Raw genomic sequence first — 27,492 nt, 5'->3', positions numbered from 1 at the left:
TAGTTTGGCTTTGTTTTGGTGTGAATTTCCGTTATTCAGACGACGTGACCTTCTGTATAGGTCTGTCTACCCCGTAAGGGATAAAGACGTGAAGTTCATCAATAACAGAAACATACGGGTTACGACGCGTAAGATGTCTAGCGTAAAAAACATCTAGAAAAAATGCTAATTATTATACGTTGCCTTAACAGCCTTTAAAAGTCCACAGCTGGACTAAGGCATCCCCAAAAATGGGGGATTTTACCCATAGTCAAAATCGAGAAAAAAGTTTTTATATCCACAACTGGGGGACTACATACATACATACATACATATATATGTTCACGTCTATATCCCTTGCGGGGTAGACAGAGCCAAAAGTCTTGAAAAGACTGATAGGCCACGCTCAGCTATTTGGCTTCATGATAAAATTGAGATTCAAATAGTGACAGGTTGCTGGCCCATCGCCTAAAAAAAGAATCCCAAGTTAGTAAACGTATTTGACGTTGTTTATAAACATATTTTCCTTTATTGTTGCTTGTATATATTTTCAGTAGAAAACAAATCTGCTGCGGCTTGAATGTGCTTGCAGCCAAATTGCTTATGTTATTCCGTTTACAAAATTGTTATTATTCCGCTTTGTTACTTTTAAGAAAAAATTTGATGTAGTAGCCAGAATTTTTCTTATTAAATCTATCTGTATGTAGATACAGTTAATGACGTCTTCATCCTTTACGAGGTAGACAGAGCCAACAGTCTCGCCAAGAAGGTCACGTTCAGCTGTATGGCTTAATTCAATTAAAAATCTTAATTATATATTATAAAGTACATCAGTTGAACTACAGTTACTGCTTATAAATAGGTACAATATGAACCCTGTTGTACATCGCAATTTTTCATGAATCTATAGTCTTATATAAAACCTATATTGTTCTTCCTCCTGGCTTTAGTTACTTACTCAACACTATGAAAAGGAGCCCAGAGTTAGCCTTTGACCATGGGTACTGGATCGAGTAAATCAGGTTTTTACTTGAAGCGAATCCCATCTGACATCCGCAACCTTTGCAGGGAAACCTAACCCGTATTATATCATGGTAGCTATAGACATATATCTGTGGACAAAAATCGATTCCAACAATAAACAGAGTTTGCGTTACTAAAGGCAGATAAAAAAGGCAACAATTACAATTATCTCGATTCGCTGTGACCTCCTAACATTTAAGGACATTGGCGTGAAGTCCCCACGGATTGCCGATAAATAAATCCCATAACAATGGTCATAGGAAAGCGGCCATTAGTGTGACGTCACGCATATTAAACGGTCTTTCATCTCGCCGACTATTGTCTGGCTTCCGTGTCCCGCGCGGCAGAAATGAGGTAAGTCACGATTTTGTTAAAATTATTCCTGAATTTTTTTTTTGTTGAGAGTTTCGTAAAACGTCGTGCTTGCATGGTAAGAGTATGTGGATGAAGGCAAGTAGAAAGATATGGTGTGTACTCTTACTCCGAAAAAGAGGCGACATTTTAGTCTGGTATAGATCGAAAACATTTTGATTGTAGAGATTAATTGAGGGTCTAAATGAATTTAGTACACTTTATTTGGGTGGTGGGTAGGATCCTGTCTCTATAAGAATCTCTTTTCACACTGTATAAATACATGATGTGTATGAATCGTTGTGTGCGTGTATGTATAATTATGAAAAAGGCTAACAGAGACCTTAATAAATATAATTCATCTCTGTTTTTGTAACATTTACATTAACAGTTTGTGTAACACAAAAACGTTTACACAAAAGTGAAATTTCACACGAAATACTGCCACAAAACAAGAGCATTCAGTATTGTTTCATACAATTTATTAATCGCTTTTTCACGCCACAAACGGTTTTAACATATAGATAGAGTAAAACGATAAGAACTGGCATTTTGTATTTTTTTTTTATTTACTTTGATACTCATTGTATTTACCATTGATTCAAATATAATTAAATAGATATTTGTAGAATACGTTAAACGTTCTTTCCATACCATACATTCGGTCGTATTAATATTCTGAATACTTATTTGTTATTTATTTTTAGTTTTGGTTATTTTATCATAATACATTTGTATAAGTATAACAGACATACATATTTTTTAACTTCCTACCAGAATAAATAAAATATAAACGGTAAGGGCAAAAAATTGCGAAAATTTCAAATTCGTGATTCGAAAATCGTTAAAATTTGCAGGTTTATCAAATATGAAAACTATGGCTCTCAGTTTAAGTGATTTTTTTTGCTTAAAATGTTGCAAATGCATTACAAATGTCGCTCTCCCACACTTGCGAATAAATATTTCTCCTTATGTTATTCCTATCCAACCTACCTGTTGATATATTAAAAGTACTCCAGAACAGAATTAAAAGATCAAAAAATAATAGTTTAAAAAAAACTAAAAAACTACGCTTTTATTGCTAATCAAACTAAAAAATAGAAAATAAAAATTAATGACAAAGGAATTATAAAACAGTAGTAGCAAGTCGAACAATCAGTTATAGTCAATTACCTCCGATTAAAATTATAAGAAAATTTAATTTATAAACAAAACAATTTAAATCTGAGTAAAAAGCGTGGGGTGCTTGATGTAGTAAATATTAAAATCATTCTATTAGCATATATTTATGACAAGAGAGATATGAAAATGAAGTAAAATGCACCCCACGCTTTTTACTCCGATTTAAATTGTTTTGTTTATAAATTTAATTTTGTTATAATTTTAATCGGAGGTAATTGACTATAACTGATTGTTCGACTTGCTACTACTGTTTTATAATTCCTTTGTCATTAATTTTTATTTTCTATTTTTTAGTTTGATTAGCAATAAAAGCGTAGTTTTTTAGTTTTTTTTAAACTATTATTTATTTTCTATTTTTTAGTTCAATTTGCAATAAAACGCATAGTTTTTTAGTTTTTTTATACAATTATTTTTTGGAAGTTAACACTTCTAGTATAACTATCATACTAGAAAAGACTTTTGCAACCATGCGCCCATCGCCGGAGGTTTTCACAATTAACTTTCTTAAAGTTATATGTGGCCTGATTGGATTAAATCTCATAATATTCTCATAATGATGATTCTTTTTTAGGCGATGGGCTTGCAACCTGTCACTATTTGAATCTCAATTCTATCTTAAAGCCAAATAGCTGAACGTGGCCTATCAGTCTTTACAAGACTGTTGGCTCTGTCTACCCCGCAAGGGATATAGACGTGATTATATGTATGTATGATGACTGTTAAACCCAGTTGAAAAGAATTTTATAGTGATAAATCACTGTTAATAATATTTTTGACTATCCAGCAAACATAATAATTTTCGATTGTGGCCTTGCCAGGAATCAAACCACAAGATTAAGAGGCAGATTGATACAGGAACAAAAATATTTCAAACATACCTCTACTGCCTTTACAACCAGGAACGCAACAATGTTTATCTGAAGACATCGTGGCACTTTCGTTGTAAAACTGTCTTTCACAAAAACAAACACAAACTTGGGACTCCTATCTCAAATAATCAGGTACTTTTTACAGGAGTCCTATCTAAAAAATATCTGCACAACACAGTGAACACAGTCAGAGTCCAATCTCAGATGATAAAATCACACGAATATCCGGAAGAACAAAGCTCGACTCAACGGAAGATTCCAAACTACAAATAACGACAAGTTATCAGCACAAAACAAAGTGCAAATTGGTAAATACACAGGAACCGGTATAAAAAAAACAGAAAGAAAGTTTACAGGTTTTCTAATCGAATTCAAAACAAAACTTACTGCAAAACTTATTTGACATAAAAAACTGTCACTCATGTCTTAAACGAGTATTACAGTGTTGCTATTATAAATAGGCAAAAGATACCTAATGTTAATTCAAGAATTGCATTAATATGTTAAATACGTATTAAATATCGCAAAGTTCTGTCGGTAGTAACTTTATTCTTGTATTGTTGTAAATTTAGTTGTTCAATTTTCATTTATTACTTTTGTTTTATTACTTATATATTTTTTATTGTTTTAAAATATTCTACTAATTCTACTATTGTTTCTAATGGTAATTCTAAATGGAGCGATGCGATGAAATAAAAAAGCCTCAGGTTAATAGTAACATTATATGGAAATATATTACATCTCTTTTTGGACTCCTTATACGTCAGAACTTCTTGGTTTCTTGTATGGAGATTACTGGCACTGGTGCTATCTCTGTCTCTCTTACTCTCATACGAAGGATCTAAAAATGAATTTATTAATCCTGGCAGTTTTAATAAGGATAATGAGAAACTCTTATCAAAATATTGCATTGTCATCGGTCCTTGATACGTGTGCAAAGTTTCAAGTTGATCAGACGTTTAGAAATCAGTGAAAATTAAGCTCAAAGATTCCGTTACATACATACATACATACATACATACATACATACATACATACAACCCAAGCTAATAAAAGCGTAGTAAAAAGCTCATGCCACCTCCATACCTACTAAACTCATTTATCACATACGCATGACTGGACATTGTCGTTATAAGAATATGAACAAGCTTATAACACGATGGTTATAAATGGAATTTTCCGGTGCAAAAATTTTACGAGCTGAAATCGGTCAAGTGTTTATTGAAACGCGGACAGGAGGGGTGTGGTTTGATGTTTTATTTAGACCACATCTGTAGGGTTATAGCAGTACTATTAATAATTCTGGGGTAGTAGTCATTACGCTATTTAAAGAGTACATACATATATACATACATATGGTCACGTCTATATCCCTTGCGGGGTAGACAGAGCCAACAGTGTTGAAAAGACTGAATGGCCACGTTCAGCTATTTGGCTTAACGATAGAATTGAGATTCAACTAGTGACAGGTTGCTAGCCCATCGCCTAAAAGAGAATCCAAAGTTTGTAAGCCTATCCCTTAGTCGCCTTTTACGACATCCATGGGAAAGATATGGAGTGGTCCTATTCTTTTTTGTATTGGTGCCGGGAGCACTATTTAAAGAGTCCATAACTTAAATAGATCTTAAAAAAATGTTAGATACCGCATTTGTAAATTATTATTTTTTATGTTGATTATCGCAAATACCATAGGAACCGTTCCGTGTGGTGTCCGGCATCAATACCACTCAGAAAGAAAAGAAAAGAAAAGAAAAGGCAAGGCAAGGCAGAAAAGGCTTATATAAACTTAGGATTCTTCTTTTAGGTAATAGACTAGCAACCTGTCCCTATTTGAATCTTTATTCTATCATTAAGCCTAACAGTCACGTCAAGTTGAAATTGACAAAAATACAACTTAACCCCTTTTGCACACCGAGCTAGTATCCCATTTTGTCGCAACTTTCAGCCCAAATACGTATAGACTAGTTCTAATGTTATTATTAGGAATTGCGACATCTCATTGTCCTCTAATCGGTATTGGGTTCGATTCTTGTTGCAAAACGTGGTTTATTGTTGTTGTTATAGAATTTATTGTCGAATGTGCTACTAGTCTGTGCAGGTGGTGCGATATTGTTTGTTTTGTGGAATTATCTCAAACTTATCCCAATTATATATCTGCAACTTACAATCTGAATCATTTGAACATAAGTCATTTCATAAGAGATAATTCCGCCTTTGTACCATCTTTATCTAGTTTGTGAGCATATTGAGTAGATCTGAGAATCGGCCAACATCTATTTTTCATATCCCTTAGTGATAAGGGTAGTCGACCCTTAACATTTTTTTCAACTATAAAATACTTAAAAAATATTTATATGGCATAACAACGTTCGCCGGGACAGCTAGCTAGCTATATATATTTATATATTATTAGCGAATATTGAAGAGCGCCCACGAAGCTGTTTCATTCCGCTCTGAGAATCACAATATCATTTTAATTTCCCCCCGTCTGCGTGAATCAAAGGGAATATAAATTTTCAGGATCCATAAAACTTCCTATATATGGACTTGCCATTTTGATAAAGTTTTGTTTAAGTACAGTGCCGTGTGGTCCCCGGCACTAATGAATAGTAACACTCCATATGTCTCCCACGGATGTTGTAAAAAGCGACTAAGGGACAGGCTAATAAACTTGGGATTCCTCTTGTAACCGATGAGTTAGCAACCTATCACTATAAAAATTTCTTCCATTAATTAGCCATACACCTGATCGTGGCCTTTCAGTCTTTTCAACTGTTGACTCTGTCTACCCCGCAAGGGATATAGACGTGATAATATGTCTGTGTATCAGTTCTACATTCATTCATATTTTTTAATGTAGACAATGTGCATTCGTCCACGATTTAGATTTAAGAGATCTATATTTGTAAATTGACGTCCGATGAAAATGCTGCAGTGTAGTTTGTTCCGCCGCTTCTTCTACAGATGCGCTTTGGAAGCGGTAGTAGTTATACCTAATTAGATTTAAGTTATGTGACGTCAATAAGTGATACCTTGTATCCAATTTTGAAAATAAATCTATTCTATTCTATTCTATGTTTTGCTCAAATAACGTAAGCTTCTTTTTAATGATATTTTTCTACAAATAGATTGATTTATTTGTGGACTTGTCCATCAATCTCAGTTCCTGAATCCAGGTCACAGCTCTTGCACTAAAAGCGCGGTAATAGCAACAAAGAATGCCACTGCGAAGACATTGTTTTATATTCTTTGCCGGCCCGCTTTGTAATTTCTTTTGTATGTTTATTATTTCAGTACTCGCAAACGGAGCTACTGAAGTGTACTTGGTAATAATTCTATACTTCCATTCTATATTATTCTACTCGTAATTAACCTCTTATGGACAGAGAAGGAGTTACTGAAACTGGCCAAATGACTTGTTCATCTTTTCATATATAAATGAGGTAATAAAGCATTGCTTTACATACATACATATCTATAGTCATGTCTATATACATAATTTGCGGAGAGTCTTAAAAAAGACTAGCTCTAATAATAAATTAGCGAAATATATAAAATGAGTTTTTCTCATTTCACGTAAATTACGAAGAAGCGAAAGAAAATAATATTAAGACAGACTGTCTTAATATTATTTTCTTTAAGTTAAGACATGATTTTTTTAAGAATTTTAATTTTGTAGAACATAGAACTGACAGAAGAAAAATTTTTATTTATCTCAATTTGTCTTAATGACTTAGGTATACGCAAAATTACAAGATGTTTAATTCAGTAGATGACGCTTGAAGAGGCAACAAACAAATAAACTTACTTTTGCATTTATAATATTACCTATGGTTATTTAATATTCCTATATCTATGCATCCGACCAATTTGACACAAATAAAGCTTGCCTGACAAAACATACGTGTGTGCAACAATAAAAAAAAAGTGTCGAAAACTCGGTTTATTTAAATAAGAACATTGTAAATCATTATTCCGCGGTCCATACAAGTGTCTTTCTGGACATACTTGACTAACAAACATGTGTATAGTGAGAATTCCTATTATACTGGAGGGAATCCGCCGCTTGATTTTGAATGGCCTCTTATTATGCACCCATTTACACCCGAGAAGCGGGTGCGTGGATGTATAGACCATGGAAACGGCTATTGTCAAATTTTCTCAGGTGATATATAAATAGGATTTACATATCACGCCTATATTCGTTGAGGGACAGCCTTGAAAAGACTGATAGGCCACGTTCAGCTGTTTGGCTCAATGATAGAATTGAGATTCAAATAGTGACAAGATGCTAGCAAATTCTGTAAACACATGAACGCAGTAATCGGTTAAGTATTCTGTCTGATAGTTAGACTAGTTCAAAGGTTGTAGACGCTCCACTGACCACTTTGATGCAGGCAAACTACGTATTGGTTAGTTCCAGTTCGAATACACGTTTTCTTGCAATTTACATTTCTATAAAACATTTAAATCTTAAGGTTTAAATAAAAACAAGATGGTGTTTAGTTTTTCGAACTCATTGATTTTTTTTAATGTTATTTATGTAATATTGTAATCTCATATTGGTCAAGTCATTTATTTATTTGACGGGCTCCCAAGCGCAGAAATTAACCTTTTTAATTGGCCTGAGTATATATGTATTTATTATAAAATATAATATCGTTCAGTTAGTATCTCGTAAGACAAGTTTAGAACTTACTTCGACGCTAACTCAATCTGTGTAATTGGTCCCGTACATATTTATTTTATTTATTATTTTTGCTATTGGAAACTTCTTTTACCCTCATTTCACTCAAAATATCTGCTGTAGGTATCTCTAGTGAATAGAATATACACATATATTTTTCTCAACTCAGTTGTAATGATTGTTTTACTAATTTGCCTCCTCCGCTTATCATTAAGTTAAACAAATAACATTTGAAAGACTTCTGAAATCGTATTTTTTTTTTGCAAACGGACCATAAACCTGGCCACTTTTTAACGAAATAAAAAAAAAAATTTTTTCAACGAAATCATAACGATCACATCTAGTAAAACATCATCCATGTAAACGATAGGAAAACAGTAGCGCGGCATATGATACGCATCTCTCGGCGCGGTAACAAGGCCCGTGTTCCTGTCAATCGGGCTAATGTTAGCCGCAGTAGTATGCGTTTGCGCACAATTTTCATGCAAGGGTGGGGATGGACTTGTTTATTGGTCAGTGCATACTAATGTTCTGTGTTATTTGGTTCTCTTTTGATTCAATCTTTGTTTGTTATGTTTAGTCGGGTTGGATAGGTAGGCTTATAAACCTGGGATTCTTCTTTTAAGTGATGGACTAGCAACCTATTTGAATCTCAATTCTAACACTAAGCCAAACAGCTGAACGTGGTTTATCAGCCTTTTCAGATTGTTGGCTCTGTCTACCCCGCAAGGGGTATAGACTTGATAATATGTGTATATTTATATGTATGTATGTAATCTGGCTGCACAAAAAATGCGACAGATAACTATCTATCTTAATCTAAAATTTATATTTTATATAATCCCATATTAAAACTAACTATCCTCTCTTATCAGCATGTTTTGTTTGCATTATCATTTCAACCTTTAGTCTTTATTAAAATTTAAACGTCAAAACTTATATTATCTCGATAATATCGACCATTTGCAGGGCAGTAGGCGCATACAATGCCCCCGTATAAATCGCGGTTAACAAATGACACTATATTTCAGCTGACTAGTGATGTCTAACTATCGACAGTCTCGTGTCGATACTTAACTTTAAACGAATTCAAAAATATGTATATATCAATAGATACATACTCTTATATTTCTCACGTTTTTTTTCTTACGGGATAGATAGAGCCAGTTTTTATAAGTTTTCAAGATCAAGTTTAACTGAATGGGTTGGTGGTGATCTCAGGCTAGCATGAAAGTACCTTTACTATCACATAGTATATAAGGGCTTTTTTATATTAAAATATCTATACTATTCATAATTACATTACAATAATATTAATCGATGAAAAATGTTTTATCTTCAAAAGAAAATAATAATAAAAATAGCGACAGTTTGTTTAGAATCAACGATTCAGTTTACAAGTTGAATTGAATAAAAATAACTTTTAATAGCCAAAGGTACTATAATAACGCCAAGTATTTTTATATTATGTAATGTTAATATTATCGACAAATGTCGCTACTTTTTCTTTTGCGTAAACAATCGATAGAGTCTTTGGAAAGTGGACTGTAGATCCACATCACTAGTAGACCCCTTATTCACGATATCAAAAGGTTTGCAACGTGATCTATGAAATGTTATTGTATGAATGTCCTTATAGTTAATCAGTTTGAAATATATTATACAAGCTTTCATACCGGGCTTTGCTCCCGCGGGAAATTTCTACTAGTAATGTGAAATATCTGAATTCAATGACAACATATCATCAAACAATATAAACAATATAAAAATGAAAACATATGTAAGTGCCGTGTGGTTCCCGTTCCCTTAGTCGCCTTTTACGACAAACTTACGTGAACTTAGAGTCTTATATATTGGTTCTGGTAAACGCAAGATTTGACATGTGAAGATATCACCACATAAAAATTTTAACCGTCCATTTAATGGAGTTACCAAAAAATAAATGAGAGATTGCGACCGGGCGATCTCAAAAGAATATTTCACGGGTATTTTTTCCCAATATGATTTCAGAAATAATTGTACAAATGCAGCCTTATTACCGCCGATATCTGTGTATCTCACGATCGGCTGTATCGGACACGATCGGCCAGATAGCATCGTAACGATTGTGGGAAAGGTTCGGACCGTTTTGTCAAATAGATGAAATATGTTCCCTTAGTCAATCAAAGAGAAGGCAAATAAACTGAGGATTCTTCTTTTAAGCGATGAGCTAGCGATCTGAATATCAATGCCATCATTAAGCCCTACAGTTGAACGGAGTCTTTCAGTCATTTTGATATCTTGATTTTGTCTTCCCCGTAAGATCTAGAGACGTGATTATAATTTTTTTATAAAAACAAAGTACGTTTAAACCCGGATGCAAAGTAAATTATCATTTTTATATTATGAATCCAAATAACGAAAGGCTTTGCTTAAATTACCTTTTGCACCTCAAACTCTAATGGCTGGTTCAGACAATGCGAGCTAACATGCGAGTCAGCCTGCCAAATAGCTACAGTACAATTACTCGTCAAATATGGACGTATCCTCCCAGATACTTACGAGTTAGATGTTTCTTGCATGATAATATCTTACACAATATAGTAGTAGTATTGGGTCTGCTGCAAGAGATTTCTTTTGAAATAAGTAGCAACTTTGTACTATAATAACTGTATTGAATGCTCCTGTATATCATTTTGTGTACATAAATAAATAAATAAATAAAATAAATAAATAAATTATTGTAGTAGTTATGACGTGCTTAAACGGGATCAGAAGGTCAACATAAAGACAACTCGTAAGAGACTGCGCAGTGACAACATACATACATAAATGATGCCTCTTTCCCGGAGGAGTAGGCAAAGTCTTCATCTTTCCACTTGTTATGATCCCTGCATACTTCTTTCGTTTTATCCACATTTAAAATCCTTTTCGTGCAAGTTCGGCGGTATTGGGTACTTGTATCCTGATCTTTACTGCTGCTATCATTGTGAAAACTGCTAAGTCGAATCTTCACTGGCTTACGACTCGACGATGTAAGCAGCTGGGTACTGTATACTACTATGTAGTCTATTAAAAAATGTTTAATAATATATTTTTATTATTAAAATCTCATATAAATATATTAATCTGAACAATGTACTCTCTCGTCCACATTCTAAGTTTGGATATTTATGAAGTTGACGTTGTTGAAGAAAATGTTGCAGTGCAGTTTGTTACCGCTTCTTCTGCAGTAACGCCTTGGAAGCGGCAGTAAACTTAGTTTTAAGTAATTTATTTGACGTCAACCAATGTTGTGAAACCAAAAGTTTTGACAATTTATTAAGCGATATGAAGTATCATATAATAATGAATAAATATTTTGAATTTTAATTCGAATAGTCAGTAGCTTGCATTGTTTGAACCACCCATAACAACTAGCGCGCTTGGCACCGACGTACCTGGAGTTTGCCAACTTGCATAAATATTATCTCTCTTACATTGTACCTGCAATTGGTGGATCTATGACAAATTTTGTTTGTCTGCAATAAATATGATCTGAAACTGCAGTATAGAGACAGTCGTTTGTTGAAGTTTTCGTATGGATAATGTTACTGTTATTTGCTTTTGCATGCCTTGGGAATTTCAATACCGGTTTCATTAGTTTTGTTCACTTTATAAGTTGTAATGAATGTAAGGAAGTTATAAAAATTATTGAATTTTAGCAGGTATGTTAAAATCACTTAAGTACGGGAATACGATACGAGTTAGCCTGATGTCAGATCGTAGTCATTAATCATTGTTATCTCTCAGTCGTTCGCTTGCGATGTTTCAATAGCCAGTAAAAAATAATTGGACCTAATAAGAAATAACCGAAGCGGGTCGACCCCTTACCGGCGCGCGCGCACCTGTGCATCGAATATCGCGGTAATGGCTGCATTTTCGCTTGCATTCGGGATTCTTCACAGTGATTTATATACCCTTTAGTGCACTCAAATAACATACACACGAATGCAAATTCTCGGAATACCCCGCCCCGAAATTTGACAGTTAAAGTATGTTAAGAAATAACGGCGGGTAAAGGTTAGCAAGAGATTTATTTGGACTCGGACAGTACCCAGGGTATTACAATTTTCAATCTCCTTTTAGCTATCTTTTTCATTCTAGAATAGATTTCGTAATAGGCGACTAAGAAAATAAGCAAATATCTAGTGCCCGAAGAAGTTCTCTCTCTCATCCCAGTTGCCCTCTGTCATTTAGCCTCGGGGCTTGGGGTCCACTTTCCTATTCTTCCGGTCTACCGCATCTTCAGTTCTAAGGCTGTTGGCACGCATATCATCTGTCGCTGCGTCAAATCAGGGTTTCTTCGGTCCATCCGTCTTACCCGGACTTGGGGCGAAGGCGGCGTGACCAGTGCTTACTAGAGTATTTTGCATGGCTATCTATGAAGCTGTAGCATACATACATATAATCACGTTTATATCCCTTGAGGGGTAGACAGAGCCAACAGTCTTGAAAAGACTGATAGGCCACGTTCAGCTGTTTGGCTTTATGATGGAATTGAGATTCAAATAGCATCTTACAGGTTGCTAGCCCATCGCCTAAAAGAAGAATCCCAAGTTTATAAGCCTATCCCTTAGTCGCCTTTTACGACATCCATAAGAACGAGATAGAGTGGTCCTAATCTTTTTTTTATTAGTGCCGGGAACCACACGGCACGAAGCTGTAGGTTGGTAAATTTGCAGTGAATCTGGGTTTGCAGAGAGCGGATTTCGAATAAAAAGTAAATCGTTAACACATTCAAAAATAAGAAGTCAGTGTCTGTAATAAAGTCAAGCAGGCTCGTTTTCATTCATACATATATATAGTCACATCTTTATCCCTTGGGGGGTAGACAGACCCAACAGTCTTGGAAGAGACTAAAAGGCCACGTTCAGCTGTATTTGGCTTATGATGGAATTAAAAATTCAGACCGGCCTAACAATCTCAGAAGTGATTAAATTATTATTCAGAGGAAATTAAAAACACTGCCACAAAATATTTATTTATATATTGAAGAATATAGGTACTCCTTACAATTCCTAACGATACTGTTTTTATTATATTCTAAGAATCAGGTAAATCCAAAATCTACACTAATATTATAAAGAGGAAAACTTTGTTTGTTTGGTTGTAATGAATAGACTTAAAAACTACTGGACCAATTTTAAAAATTCTTTCACCATTTGAAAGCTACATTATCCACGAGTAAGATAGACTATATTTTATTTTGGAAAAAAAATAGGGTTCCGTAATAATATATAAAAATAATTGGCAAAACAGCGTTTGCCGGGTCAGCTAGTATATTATAAAGAAATCCAAACAATAGGTAAGTTATTTATTTACTTCCTAGGCCTTAACTTATGGATGTTCCTCTTTTTTTTCGAAACCAATCTCACAATTGGACCCTATTTCTACCGAGTATATAAAATTGTATAATATAATCCATTGTTTCCTGAAGCGTATTGTCCTGGCGCTTGCAGAGTTTAACAGTTAAACGCAGTCCATAATGAGGCTGTGACGTCACTAGAAAGTGGACAAAACAGACCGCGCCGCCAAAAACAGAGGTGGGTACCGTCGGCATGTTAATATGACAATCCCATCCAATATTAAAATGTATGTATGTTTGTTACCTCTTTAGAGTTAAACCGCCGAAAGAATTTTGATGAAACTTGATACAAATATAGTTTTAAACCTTGGGAAAGGCTGGTAATGTTTTGGTGATTCTCACGGAAAAACAAGAATTTTGTATTAACACAACATTTTAAGTTTTCTGTCTATCTGTTATTCGGTGACGTAAGAATGATAAATACTGATTAAATTATTAACCTGAATTAAATCAACTCATTTTCTCATGACGTAAATTAGCACTTATTGTATATGTTTTTTTTTTAAGCAACCTCCGGCCGTTAGAACTAACAGATGAATAAAAAAAATTGAGAAAATATTATGAGCGAGAGAAGCGAGCCATAGAAAATAAAATATTTCAACTCCATCTTTTTCTCTTGTCCCTTCATAATTAAAATCATCTATTTCCTAAATATTCTTACAATATTCGTTGTAAACTATGCGGAAGAATAAAAAAGCGTAAAAAACTTTTATGCTAACCCTCCCATTGACTTATCAGATGCACAGAAGAAAGCCGAATGCGTTAAACGGTAGTTAGTTAAGCACAATTATTATTATTTAGTGCCGCACAGAATAAAGGAGACGCCCACGCTTCTCATGCGAACCGCGGCTTAATGTGGATGTACCTTTATTTATTTACAAGAGAACGCCCGCGGATTTGCCCGTGTTGAACGATAAATTACGTTAACTTAAGGATGTAGACTTAGCCTACCACTTTAAGAAAGAAGCATGATTTTATGTATATAAGTATATTCGTCATACGCACGAGGAGTGTCGGTGGTCGGATCGGTAAGATGCCTGGTCAAAATGCGCGAGGCGCAGAAAGGCACGGGTTCAAATCCCAACCCCAGCCATGTACCAATGACTATTTTTAAAGTTACGTATTAGTTTGAATACTTACGATGCTCTCACGGTGAGGGAAAACATCGTGAGTGCACATTTCAGGCAAATGAATGTGTAACCATGGATCCGATACGGGTAAGGTTTACCTGCTAGGGTCGCGGAGGTCAGATAGGAGTCGCTTCGTGTAAAAACCTGACTCACCCAATCCAGGATCTATGGTCAAAGGCGTACCCGGGCTCCTCTCCAGAGAGGTGAGGACATCGTAATCCATATGTTTTTATGTTGTGTGTATTCGTCCTAATATTTGCATTCCATTCCACCCACGCGTGGCTTATCCAAAGTTTCGCTAACTCCAGCTTTGCAAAACGGAACATTTCATTATAATTACCTTTCAGCTTCGAGTTTTAATATGGAAAATGTGTAATTGCTTTTCAACAAAGTTTTCGTCTCTGCAGTAATTATATGATACAAGGGTTCAGAATAATAAGTGTTGTTATAATTTATAAATAATACAAGTATTAAATGCGCATGTAAAGTTACCTTTATTTTATCTCCAGCCGCTCGGTGACCACGGATCATTGTAACATGATTCAAAATGTCCGATATAAAGGTATGTTTCGTGCGCATTTCATTCCATTTTACTAATACTTGTATTATTTACTAGCAGTGCCCGCGACTTCGTCCGCGTAACAAGCTGAACGTGGCCTTTTTTTAAAAAAAAATACAAGTGACAGATTAGAAAAAGGACTCAGCAAGTTGAATAAGATTATCACTTCTTCAGGCTCTGTCTACCCCGTAAGTGATAGACATGTTATGTATGTATGTATGTATTTTCGATGGGTGTATCCACAACGTCCTCACTCTTACCTGCAATCGTATCAGAGCGCGCATTCGAAATCATCCTGTATAGAGGTATTTATTAACAATTGTACTTGCGTATTGCGATACGTTACTAAGATACCATTTAATTACTCCAATGATTTATAATACCCTACGCGTGACACAATAAAAATGTGAACACGATAAAAAATTTAACGTGTAATTATTTAATTTAACTCGTAAATTAGTGCCTTGTGGTTCCCGGGTGCCGTGTGGTTCCCGGCACCATAAGAAAAAAGAATAGGGCCAGTCCACCTCTTCCTCATGGATGTCGTAAAAGGCGACTAAGGGATGGGCTCATAAACTTGGGATTCTTCTTTTAGGCGACAGGCTAGCAACCTGTCACTATTTGAATCTCAATTCTATCATTAAGCCTAACAGCTGAACGTGGCTTATCAGTATTTTTAAGACTGTTGGCCCTGTCTTCCCTGCAAGGGATACAGACGTGACTATATGTATGTATGTTAAACTTGACGAACATGAACCGGTAACAGTGTTATACAATCCATTTCCTAGTTGTCACCGACTCGAAGTAGATCCAAGATGGATGCAACCTAATCTAGATTGAGAGCTGGTCCATTTCCCGCTAAATTCAATAAACGCTGAGAGGCTGAACTGAATTCCCCTCATTTTCAAGTGATATTCCGAGACCTACTTTATCGAGAAATAATTCGGTTGAAATCGTTGGCCAAATTAAATCATTCATCGTTCTGTGTAAAAACATCTGCCCAGAAAGAGTGTCATTCGCACACACACACACTATCTATTACATACATACGTACATATTATGTCGTCTTTATCCGTTACTGGGTGGACAGAGTTAACAGTCTCATAAAAACCACGGTCAGCTGTATGGAATTATACAGTGTACAACGCTGTGTTATAAGACAGTAGTCTAAATATGTGTATATATATATATATATATGATATATACATATTATGACGTTTTTATCCGTTACGGGGTGAACAGAGTTAACAGTCTCACAAAAACCACAGTTGTATTACTTCAAGATAAACTGCTGTGATATTAGAAAGTAGGTATATACCTAACTAGTACAAGAATTCACTCAAGAAATTCGCGTAAAATTTCGTGAACCAATCAAATGGTATTAGCCTAAGAGCCTGAAACTAGGGCATAGAGATTTCCCCAATAAATGTAACTGGAAAACTTTTTCAGCCCATATCGTCAATATTGATCCGACAACTTTGGTTATCATTTCGGCGTGAGCGAACGCAATCTGCGTGATTTCGCCGCACTCCCCTACCACGAGATGATTGGACAATCGTGTATGTTCTCGCTTATAAAACTCGAAAACAAATGAAGAACGAATAAAATCAAAAATGGAATTGAATTACGTTTTGATCCTAAGCGTTACTTTTAGTTTTTTTTTGTATTGTATTGTATGATTAAGTTTTTAATTTAGTGACACATTAAGAATATTCAATTTATGCAAAGTGTATAATTTATTTTGATGATATATGAATAAATGAATGAAGTTACTTGAGTTGAAAGGAGTAAAAAGGCAAAACATAATTAGAAAAATGCATGAAAAAATCATTTAAATTAATGCTTTGCCAAAACCTTTACCTTTACGTGAATCAAAACACATTTTTAAAGGATGTAAAGATTACATCCTACTAATATTATAAATGCGAAAGTTTGTGCGGTACACGGCGTACACGGCGTATAATCAATGTCGAAATGGTGAAAGTGAGTTTCTCGCGAGTTACAATGGTAGCTAGCAAAACTTGTAAGACGCACATTGTAAGAAACTCAGTTATATCCGCGCAAAGTTCGCTTCTCAATCAATTAAAGGGACATTTTGTTGGAAACTTCGCAATGGCTTTGGAAACTTCATTTTTTACCTTTTCACCGCAATCACTCCAAATTTAGGGGGTTAGGTTGTTTGTGGCAGATTTTATTGGTAATTTATGTACTACAGATTATTTTTTATTGGAAACAAATGTGGCATTTACTGTATAAAAGATTTTATTATATTATTGTCTATAATAAAGAATAATTTATCAATCAAATGCAAAACGCACTAGGAAAGGGTTTTTTTTGGTATACCAGCATACTGCCACTATATCTCAATACAAGCTGTGCCCGCGACTTCGTCCGTGTGGAATAGTTATTTTGGGCATCATTGAAGCCCTCAAGGATGACTAACTTTCCCCGTCTTTTTCACATACTCCATTATTTCTTTGCTTCTTATAGTTGCAGCATGATGTTATATAGCCTAATGCCTTTCTCGATAAATGGTCTATTCAACATAAAAAGAATTTTTCAATTCGAACCAGTAGTTCCTGAGATTAGCGCGTTCAAACAAACAAACAAACTCTTCAGCTGTATAATATTAGTATAGATATGTATCTCAATTCTATCATCATACCATCCCATTAAACGTGGTAAACACAAATATTTATCTTTGTTAGTATCTCTACATACAAACATACATATGGTCACGTCTATCTCCCTTGCGGGGTAGACAGAGTCACTTAAACAGTCTTGAAAAGACTGAATGGCCACGTTCAGCTATTTGGCTTAACGATAGAATTGAGATTGTTGGTATCTCTATAAGGAATAACGGCTCCAATGATTGGGTGATCTTATACCTTCCTCAGGGCTTGCATAATACACTTGAAGAAAATGCTGCAGTGCAGTTTGTTACCGCTTCTTCTGCACTGACGCCTTGGAAGCGGCAGTAAACTTAGTTTTTAAGTAATTTATTTGACGTCAACCAATGTTGTTAAACCATACGTTTTGACAATTATTAAGCGATATATATCTAGTATCCTATGATAATGAATAAAAATTTTGAATTTGAATTTGAATTTGACACTTCGGTCACTTTATCGTCTCATACGACATCCACAAATGATGTGGTAATAAAGACTTGAAGCCACAAGGTGCTTCTATTTATAGTATACGCAGCTATTTTTACGTAGTATAAAACCTAATTTTTACCGCGACATAAAAGACCTACACGTTTTTATAAGGCTACGTTTTTGAGAGTGTCATTAAAAAGGGTACAAGTAGGTACAACACTGACCTGAATATAACGCTGGACAAAATATTGTTTGATTGTTCTATACAAAATGACAACTGCCGTGTGACTCCTGACACCAATAGAAAAAAGAATAGGACTACTTAATCTCTTTCACATGGATGTTGTAAATGGCGACTAAGGGATAAGCTTATAAAATTGGGATTCTTCTTTTAGGCGATGGGCGAGCAACCTGTCACTATTTTAATCTCAATTCTATCGTTTAGCCTTACAGCTGAACGTGGCCGTTCAAAACTTTTCACTCTGTCTACCCCGCAAGGGATATAGACGTGATTATGCGTATGCATTTCTTTTGCTTCATCTACATTCATAATTTCTTCATGCAAGCTCGTCGGTTTCGGGTGCTTTTATCCTGACCTTTTGCTTGAACGTCGCCGTTTTGATTAAGGTATGTTCGTCTAGGCATTTCAACTCCACCATGGGTATTAACGAATTATATTTGATGCAAGTGGCTGACATATTTTTTTATGAAATTTTATAGAATTAAAAAAAATACTTGACTGACTAGGCCTATTCCTATAATGTGATATTATTTACGAGTATGATTTTTTTTCCACCAGTAGTTTTTTAAACGCTTACGCATATATCCGCTTAAAAATAGTGTAAACTCCTAGCCTTATTTTCACATCACCAATACAAAGTCCAGAACACATGATTAAGGTCAGTGGGTTACACTGATAACGTCATGCAGTTGGACGACAATTTTACTGGGCCCAGAGTTATGTACTGGTTGTAATGTAAGTACCTAGCGAAGTGGTAGTAAACTTTAAACCCTCATTTTTACGCTAAAGTGTTTTGGAAAGCCTTGGGAAATGCGCACCTGGTGCCTGTTAAGAGGGTATACACCACTGTTGCGTCTTAAGGATATTACTCGTAAAAGAACATGGAGAGTGTGGAGGTAAAGGTCGGGGTGGGAAGACCTAGACGAACATATCTTGATCAAATTAAGGACGTCCTGGTAAAGGGTCAGGTCAAAAGTACCCGAAACCGCCGAGCTTGCATGAAGAGAGTTATGAATGTGGATGAAGCAAAGGAAGTATGCAGGGATCGTGGCAAGTGGAAAGAGGTAGTCTCTGCCTACCCCTCCGGGAAAGAGGCGTGATTTTATGTATGTATGTAAGAACTGTTGTTCACCCTTGCCTCAATTTTGTATATGATCCCCTTATTGCCAGGTTGGCTGGAAGAGATACCACTTAGGGATAAGCCCGCCTTTGCACTGCACTGTTTTTATTTGTAATGTACGCCTTAAGTGAACAATAAAGCATTGACTTACTTACTTTACTTACATAATACGTTTCGTGCCGTGTGGCTCCCGGCAGTGCCGTGTGGTTCCCGGCACCAATACAAAAAAGAATAGGACCACTTTATCTCTTTCCCATATATGTCGTAAAAGGCGACTAAGGGATAGGCTTACAAACTTGGGATTCTTTTTTAGGCGATGGGCTAGCAACCTGTCACTAGTTGAATCTCAATTCTATCGTTAAGCCAAATAGCTGTACGTGGACATTCAGTCTTTTCAAGACTGTTGGCTCTTTCTACCCCGCAAGAGATATAGACGTGACCATATATATGTATGTATGTACGTTTCGGACGGAGCGCAAAGAGTTTTCAGTGATGGTGGCAAGTCGAGAGTCGAGTCAAGATTTGATCTCTCACTACCCCTCCGGGAAACACGCGATTTATTGTATGTATGTATGCTAATACGCGTTTTAACTTTTATGCGAAAAAAAGTAAAGTCTGTCTTAATTTGCTCAATAGTAGCGTTTTTGCCTCTAAACAATATGTAAGGATGAATAATTTTCCCCGTATTTTTCACATATTCCATAATTTCTTCGCTTCTTAAAGTTGCAGCGTGATGTTTTATAGCCTAAAGCCTTCCTCGATAAATGGTCTATTCGACGCAAAAAGAATTTTTCAATTCGAACCAGTAGTTCCTGACATCAGCGCGTTCAAACAAACAAACAAACTCTTCAGCTTTATAATATAAGTATAGATAAGCCTAATGCCTCTGATAAATTCATCACATACATCACTGTTTTAACAAGCATTGTATATGGTACGCATGTTTTGAGATATGAAAATACAAATTTTTACCATTATACACCCTCTTAACGGCTTTTCGCTGAAAATAGCAGCAGGCTAGTTCCTAAATGTTGTTTCAGCATTTAGGCAGTAACTTCCCTTGTAGAAACTCAAACTTCTGGGTTTATTATCTGTAGCCTAATATAACTAAGAATATTTAACCTATCACTATTTAAATCTCAATTCTATATAGTACATGACAGCCTCTGTGGCGCAGCGGTAATACGCTTGTCTGTGACACCGGAGGTCCCGGGTTCGAATCCCGGTCAGGGCATGATGAAAACCGAACTTTCTCTGATTGGTCTGGGTCTTGGATGTTTATCTATCTAAGTATTTATTATAATATATAGTATCGTTGAGTTAGTATCTCGTAACACAAGCCTCGAACTTACTTTGATGCTAACTCAATCTGTGTAATTTGTCCCGTATATATTTATTAATTTATTTTTACAGTAACAAGGTCTTTTAATTTCAATAAAAAGATTTGGATTGGGATAAGTCCGCTATTGTACATATTCTTCTAAATCCAATGACTGTTTTCTATTTTTGTTACATTAATTTTTGATGTGCAATAAAGATTTTACAAACAAACAAACGATAGGGAATTGCCGCCTTATAAGGATGGTAAAAAATGTAAAATTACCAGTTTTTAAGTTGGATCAAGTTGAATACATCTGTGAAAACAGCATTAAAATCGGATCAATAGCTTTCGTGTGTACAAATATACAAATAGTAGGATAGAAATACTAATAATACAGTCGAATTGAGAAACCTCCTCTTTTTTCGCAGTTGGTTAAAAATCACAATTTTACGTTCAATTGGTCTTAAATAGATCTTCAAAATAATTTTTTGACAATATCTTTCGAAAAAAATATCGTCAGTTACTATTTACTAGCTGTGCCCGCGACTTCGTCCGCGTGGAATAGTTATTTTGTGCATCATTGAAGCCCTCAAGGATGAATAATTTTCCCCGTTTTTTTTTTCACATTTTTCATTATTTCTTCGCTCCTAATAGTTGCGTGATGTTATATAGCATAAAGCCTTCCTCGATAAATGGTCTATTAAACACAAAAAGAATTTTTCAATTCGAACCAGTAGTTCCTGAGATTAGCGCGTTCAAACAAACTCTTCAGCTTTATAATATTAGTATACTCGTAGATTATATGTATGCAAATCTTGTTTCAGGACGAACCAGCATCCTCTGGAGAAAGTGGCGATGAGAGTGGGAGCGAGCCGGAGTCGCCCAGCGAGAAGCTGCTGGTCCAGAACCTCAAGCAAGAGTGGGTCGGCGACAGTGTGGAGAGAGAGGGCAATAGAAGGTAACACATACAGATACCGGTGGACAGAGTCAGTGGACAAACTCCTGAGCCAGGTTTAGCTCAGATGGTTCTAAGATACTGGTTTATAAATATGAAATTATATTTGTTTGTGCGTCTTAGATGGCTCTAAGATACTGGTTAATAAATATGAAATTATGTTTGTTTGTGTGTCTTTGTGCCGTGTGGTTCCCGGCACCAACACAGAAAAGAATAGGACCACTCCATCTCTTTCCCATGGATGTCGTAAAAGGCGACTAAGGGATAGGCTTTAAAACTTGGGTTTCTTCTTTTAGGCGATGGGCTAGCAACCTGTCACTATTTGAATCTCAATTCTATCATTAAGCCAAATAGCTGAACGTGGCCATTCAGTCTTTTCAAGACTGTTGGCTCTGTCTACCCCGCTAGGGATATAGACGTGACCATATGTATGTATGTATGTTGTGCGTCTTTCACGCTAAAACCACTGAACTGATCTCCATTTCTTTTAGTATAAATATAGTGTGCAGTACGGAGCAGGTGATAGGATCCTTTTCACGCGGATAGATCCGCGGATTTTTTTTCGGTGGAAACTTGTAATTGGCCCTTATATTTTTTGTCGTTAAGCTACTTCTATTTTATGCTGTAAGTTTTCCGAAAATGTGAAATAAATATATAAATAAATCTGTACGAGAAGCGAAACCGCTGGGACCCACCATCTCTCATCTTCTCTGCTTGAACAAAATGGAAGCATTATTTTTCAATATCCAATTCCTTTCCAGGGAACCCAATAACCAAGCTGAATCGCAAGCATCGACCTCGTCAAATACCCAAGAAGCTGACAGCAGTAAATCGAGCCAGCGGCCTCTGACCAAGATCTTGCCAAAAATCGACCTGCCAGGCGGTGCTATGCTGTATCCGGGCGTGTTAGCCGGCTTGGACTCTTTGGGCCCGAATATTGGTCTAGGAAACCTGGCCATGAATTACCCGCACAGCTTCATTTTAGGTCTTGCCAATCAAGGGCAAGAAGGCGGTAAGTTTGTTTCTCACATTTGTATCTTCTTGATGTCTTAGGCCCATAGCACACAGCGTATTTTAAACGCGCAGAAGACGCGCAGGAGACGCGCGTATAAGCACTTCAAACGCGATTCGGACGCAACTTTGTAACCTAAGCACACGGGGCGATCGTGATACGCGCCTCTTCTGCACGTACATATACGCGCACCCCCTTCCCCCTCTCAGGCCGCTCCTTTATTCGCGCCGCGTTTGTATCGCTGCTTTATATCATCAATGTAAACGCAACAATCGGCGTATACGGTGCCGAAAACGCGCGTTCGTAATACGCGCTTCGCCTGCGCGTTTAAAATACGCCGTGTGCTATGGGCCTTACCTATTGTAATAATGCTGCAGTGTAGTTTGTTCCGCCGCTTCTTCTACACATGCGCTTTGGAAGCGGTAGTAGTTATAATTAGATTTAAGTGATGTGACGTCAATAAGTGATACCTTGTATCCAATTTTGAAAATAAATCTATTCTATTCTATTCTATTCTATTGCCGTGTGGTTCCCGGCACCAATACCAAAAAAAGAATGGGACCACTCCATCTCTTTCTCATGGATGTCGTAAAAGTCGACTAAGGGATAGGCTTACAAACTTGGGATTCTTTTTTAGGCGACGGGCTAGCAACCTGTCACTATTTTAATCTCAATTCTATCATTAGGCCAAATAGCTCAACGTGGCCGTTCAGTCTTTTCGAGACTGCTACCCCTACAGGCTCTGTCTACCCCGCAAGGAATATAGACGTGACCATATGTATGTATGTATGTTTAATTTGACACATTAATCGTCTCAATTAATCTTTAAGTCTTATAAGACACTCCTTTTATCTCAGTGGCGCATTATGTGTCTCTTAAGTCACATTGTCCCATCTTGATGTTGCATCAGACATTTCGACTTTCGATCTTGTTGTTGTTGTCTTGTCAGACACTATATCCCGAATTATTGTCTTATAGACACTATAAAAATCGCAAAGAACATTATATAACTGATATATATTCTAATTTTTAATAAGCTTGTACATATATACCTAAGGCTATTGTATGTTAACCAAATAAATAGAAAAAAAAATTATATTTTGTTCCAGCTTCCTCGTCAAACCAGCAGTTCATCACCATACCGCTATCCATGATGGCCGCCGCTTCCACCAACCCCACGTCGACCGCCACCAACGGGGGTCCAGTCAGCGCCTCTAGCGACGACAGCAGTGAACTACAAGATCTGAGTACCGGCAGGAAGTGACGGAATGATCTTGGTGAGAATCTGGAACTTATATCACGTACTTATTGAGATGCCGTGTGGTTCCCGGAACCAATAAAAAGAAGAATAGGACCACTCCATCTCCTACACATGGATGTCGTAAAGGGCGACTAAAGGATAGGCTTATAAGCCGATGTAACCGGGATTAACATCAGGTGGAGCAGACAAACATTTTTATTCCTATGGATGTCGTTAAAGGAGACTAAGGGAAAGGTTATTAAGCTTGGGATTCTTCTTGTAGGCGATGGGCTAGCAGCCTGTCACTATTTGAATCGCAATTCTATCATCAAGCCAAACAGCTGAACGAGGCCTTTCAGTCTTTACAAGACTGTTGGCTCTGTCTACCCCGCAAGAGATAAAGACGTGGCTATATGTATGTATGTATGTTACTATATATATACATACATACTATACTTTTTTCCTTTAGACGGCTTCTGTGGCGCTGCGGTTGTGCGCTTGTCTGTGACACCGGAGGTCCCGGGTTCGAATCCCGGCCAGAGCATGATGAGAAACGATTTTTTTCTGATTGGCCTGGGTTTTGGATGTTTATCTATATAAGTATTCATTTTAAAATACAGCATCGTTGAGTTAGTATATAGTTAGTATAAAAAGAATAGGACCACTCCATCTCTTTCCCATGGATGTCGTAAAAGGCGACTAAGGGATAGGCTTATAAACTTGGGATTCTTCTTTTAGGCGATGGGCTAGCAATCTGTCACTATTTGAATCTTAATTCTATCACCAAGCCAAACAGCTGCTTGGCTTAGTGATAGAATTGAGATTCCACGCTCAGCTGAGCATGGTCTATCAGTCTTTTCAAGACTAGTGGCTCTGTCTACCCCGCTAGGGATATAGACGTGATTATATGTATGTATGAATATTTATTGTTTTTTATTTATTTTTATTTTCAGATACAAAAGCGTTGGAGCGGATCCCGTCATATCTACTACCGATAACCTACCAAAGTTTGAATTTGGATGATACAATAGTCGTCGTAACATAATATCTAATCCCTATTAAATTGTTAACATTGGCTAATTATCCCGTTTGTAAGTTTTTTAAAGGCGATTAAGGAGTTATTTGTTTTAATTTTTAACTTTACGCGTGAACCTTTTAAGTTGATTATTCATTATGTTGATTTGACATAAAACTCTTTACGTTATCAGTGAATCTTAAACTTGTCCATTAGTCACTTCGTACTTTTTATTTATGCTTTGTATGTCTAATCCAAACAAATGTGTAAGCACTTAGTAGATTCATGCTATACCTATTTTGTGTCTAAACTCTTTTAATATTAGAGTACTGAATGTTTTAATACATAAAGTATACAATGATTGAGTATATATTTTTTTTTATTATGTGACAGACTAATTTCTGTTGAATAAAACTTACAAATGGGGTTTTAGTTTAATGCTGTATGTATTCTGTAACATAATCTATGCTGCAAAACAGGTATGATTATAATCTGTTAAAAAAAAAGTAAGTTCCCTTTTTCTCAAAAATAACGTTAACAATTGGATTGAAATAATAATTAAACTAAAGAATCATTTTATATCTTTCTTGTTTTGCTAATTTTTAGTCGAGGACTGTGTAACAGTTAAAAATACTTAATGATAAGTTAACTTGTAAAAAATGGGCTTATTAATAATGCCTTGTATACCCTTGCCGATGTGAAAATTAAAAAAATGTAACCTCGTATTGTAAAACTATTAAATTGTAAAATCGAAAATATTTAATTTATTATACTTATAAGTAGATAAGTCGATATTGTTTGTATAAAAAAAAATAACAAGTATTTTTGTACCAAACAATTAACTTTTATTGGAACCACAAAATATTGAGAGTATAGAAGGGTATCTTTGTCTCTGTTTATATGACGCCGCCAATGACAAACACCAAATGATATTTGGCATACCGTAATAAATACAAATCACAATCTTACTTTTTATATTTTGACTGCCAGAAAAAGTAATTTTTATGCATATCTAATGTCAAGAATAAGTGTACCATTCTGTACTTTCGTTATTTGTAATAGGGAGGCAATATTTCAGATGGTTGACCAATAGATCTTGTGCTATCGGCGGGACGAATAAGTAATGGACAATTGTTACAAAAAATCCCACTAGCTAGATTTATTTGTTGTTCAGCCTTTATTAGTTTTGGCATTTTTTTTCTCTTGTAAAGTGACGCAGACGAATAAATTTTGCTATGATTAAAATTGCATTAGAATTGCACCATATTTTCACTTGAAATTCTATCATTAAGCCGTACATGTGAACGTGGCTTTAGTCCTAGTCTGTTGGCTCTGTCTACCCCTCAAGAGATATAGACTTGTGCATTCATGTATATTTTACATCAAATTTGATTATAACGGTAACAAAAATTTCATAATTTAATTGTGCAGCACAATTTTTCTTAACCGTAGATTTGATGGCTAGCTCAGAATTAACATTAATGTATATGGTACAACCCACATTTGTTTATTGTTTATTCGGAAGGCGGTATGTAAAATAAGATGTTTTTGTTTAAATAAAAAAAAAATCCTTTTGATAAATTGTCTCCCTAAAATTTTTATTGCATCTAAGCTATAATTCTGCTTAGTCATTTGCATTTTGCATTATGTTACAGATTGTTTTAAGCTGTTTAATTATTTCTATTTAAGTACTTATCATTATTAGTTTGTCTTCTTACCAGTATGTAAAGTTGCGGCCTTATAACAAGCGGGCAAAACTTTATTGATTAGTGTCTTTGTTTTTTCAGTTATAATTTAAACTGCCCACTATCAAACAAACCGCATCCTTATGATGTAGGTAAAATAAATTTTCTATTAATTAAAGCATTTACGTTGTATTGTTTTGTCAGTATTGATATTATAAATATAAGGCCCTATGTACACAGAAAAACGTGAGGTTTATTTGTTTAAAAAAAAAATTATTAATTTATTATTTTAATAGAAACCAAACTGTGTAGGCTAAGGTGCCTTCAATAATTATAACACTGATGTAATGATTGTTTTTTTTTTTCTTATTATTATTGTTCATTTCATTTCAACTTTTGTAGTAAATTTTTTTAAAAATAATGGATTTTTATTTATTTTAAAGTTTATTTCAACGAGACCTGCTACACTTTAAGATCCTGGTTATGCGAGTGGCCTCTGGCAGGAACGGACTGACTGAATTTAAAAATAAATGAAAATAATAATGATTTATATTAAATCAAATGCTATAAATGAATTGAATCGGGACAACCGTCAGCAGAATGATAATAAAAGCTGTACTGAATACTGCTTCTTAA

General features: G+C 35.5%; 1 protein-coding gene across 2 annotated transcripts in view; it reads left to right on the top strand.

Annotated features, from left to right (window-relative positions):
• LOC106137366 (serum response factor homolog) overlaps window positions 1–27,277 on the top strand; it is a 237,067-nt gene extending 209,790 nt beyond the window's left edge. For both annotated transcript variants that reach the window (XM_013338179.2, XM_013338178.2), the window contains 4 exons: window positions 21,774–21,907; window positions 22,666–22,916; window positions 24,026–24,193; window positions 25,110–27,277. In XM_013338179.2, the coding sequence (XP_013193633.1) occupies window positions 21,774–21,907; window positions 22,666–22,916; window positions 24,026–24,180 (540 nt within the window). In that variant the 3' untranslated portion in view covers window positions 24,181–24,193; window positions 25,110–27,277. The remainder of the gene's footprint in view (window positions 1–21,773; window positions 21,908–22,665; window positions 22,917–24,025; window positions 24,194–25,109) is intronic.
• Window positions 27,278–27,492: the final 215 nt, after the last annotated feature.

Source organism: Amyelois transitella, chromosome 8, assembly GCF_032362555.1.
Source record: "Amyelois transitella isolate CPQ chromosome 8, ilAmyTran1.1, whole genome shotgun sequence".
Lineage (NCBI taxonomy): Eukaryota > Metazoa > Arthropoda > Insecta > Lepidoptera > Pyralidae > Amyelois > Amyelois transitella.
This window is presented reverse-complemented; position numbering and strand designations above follow the sequence as displayed.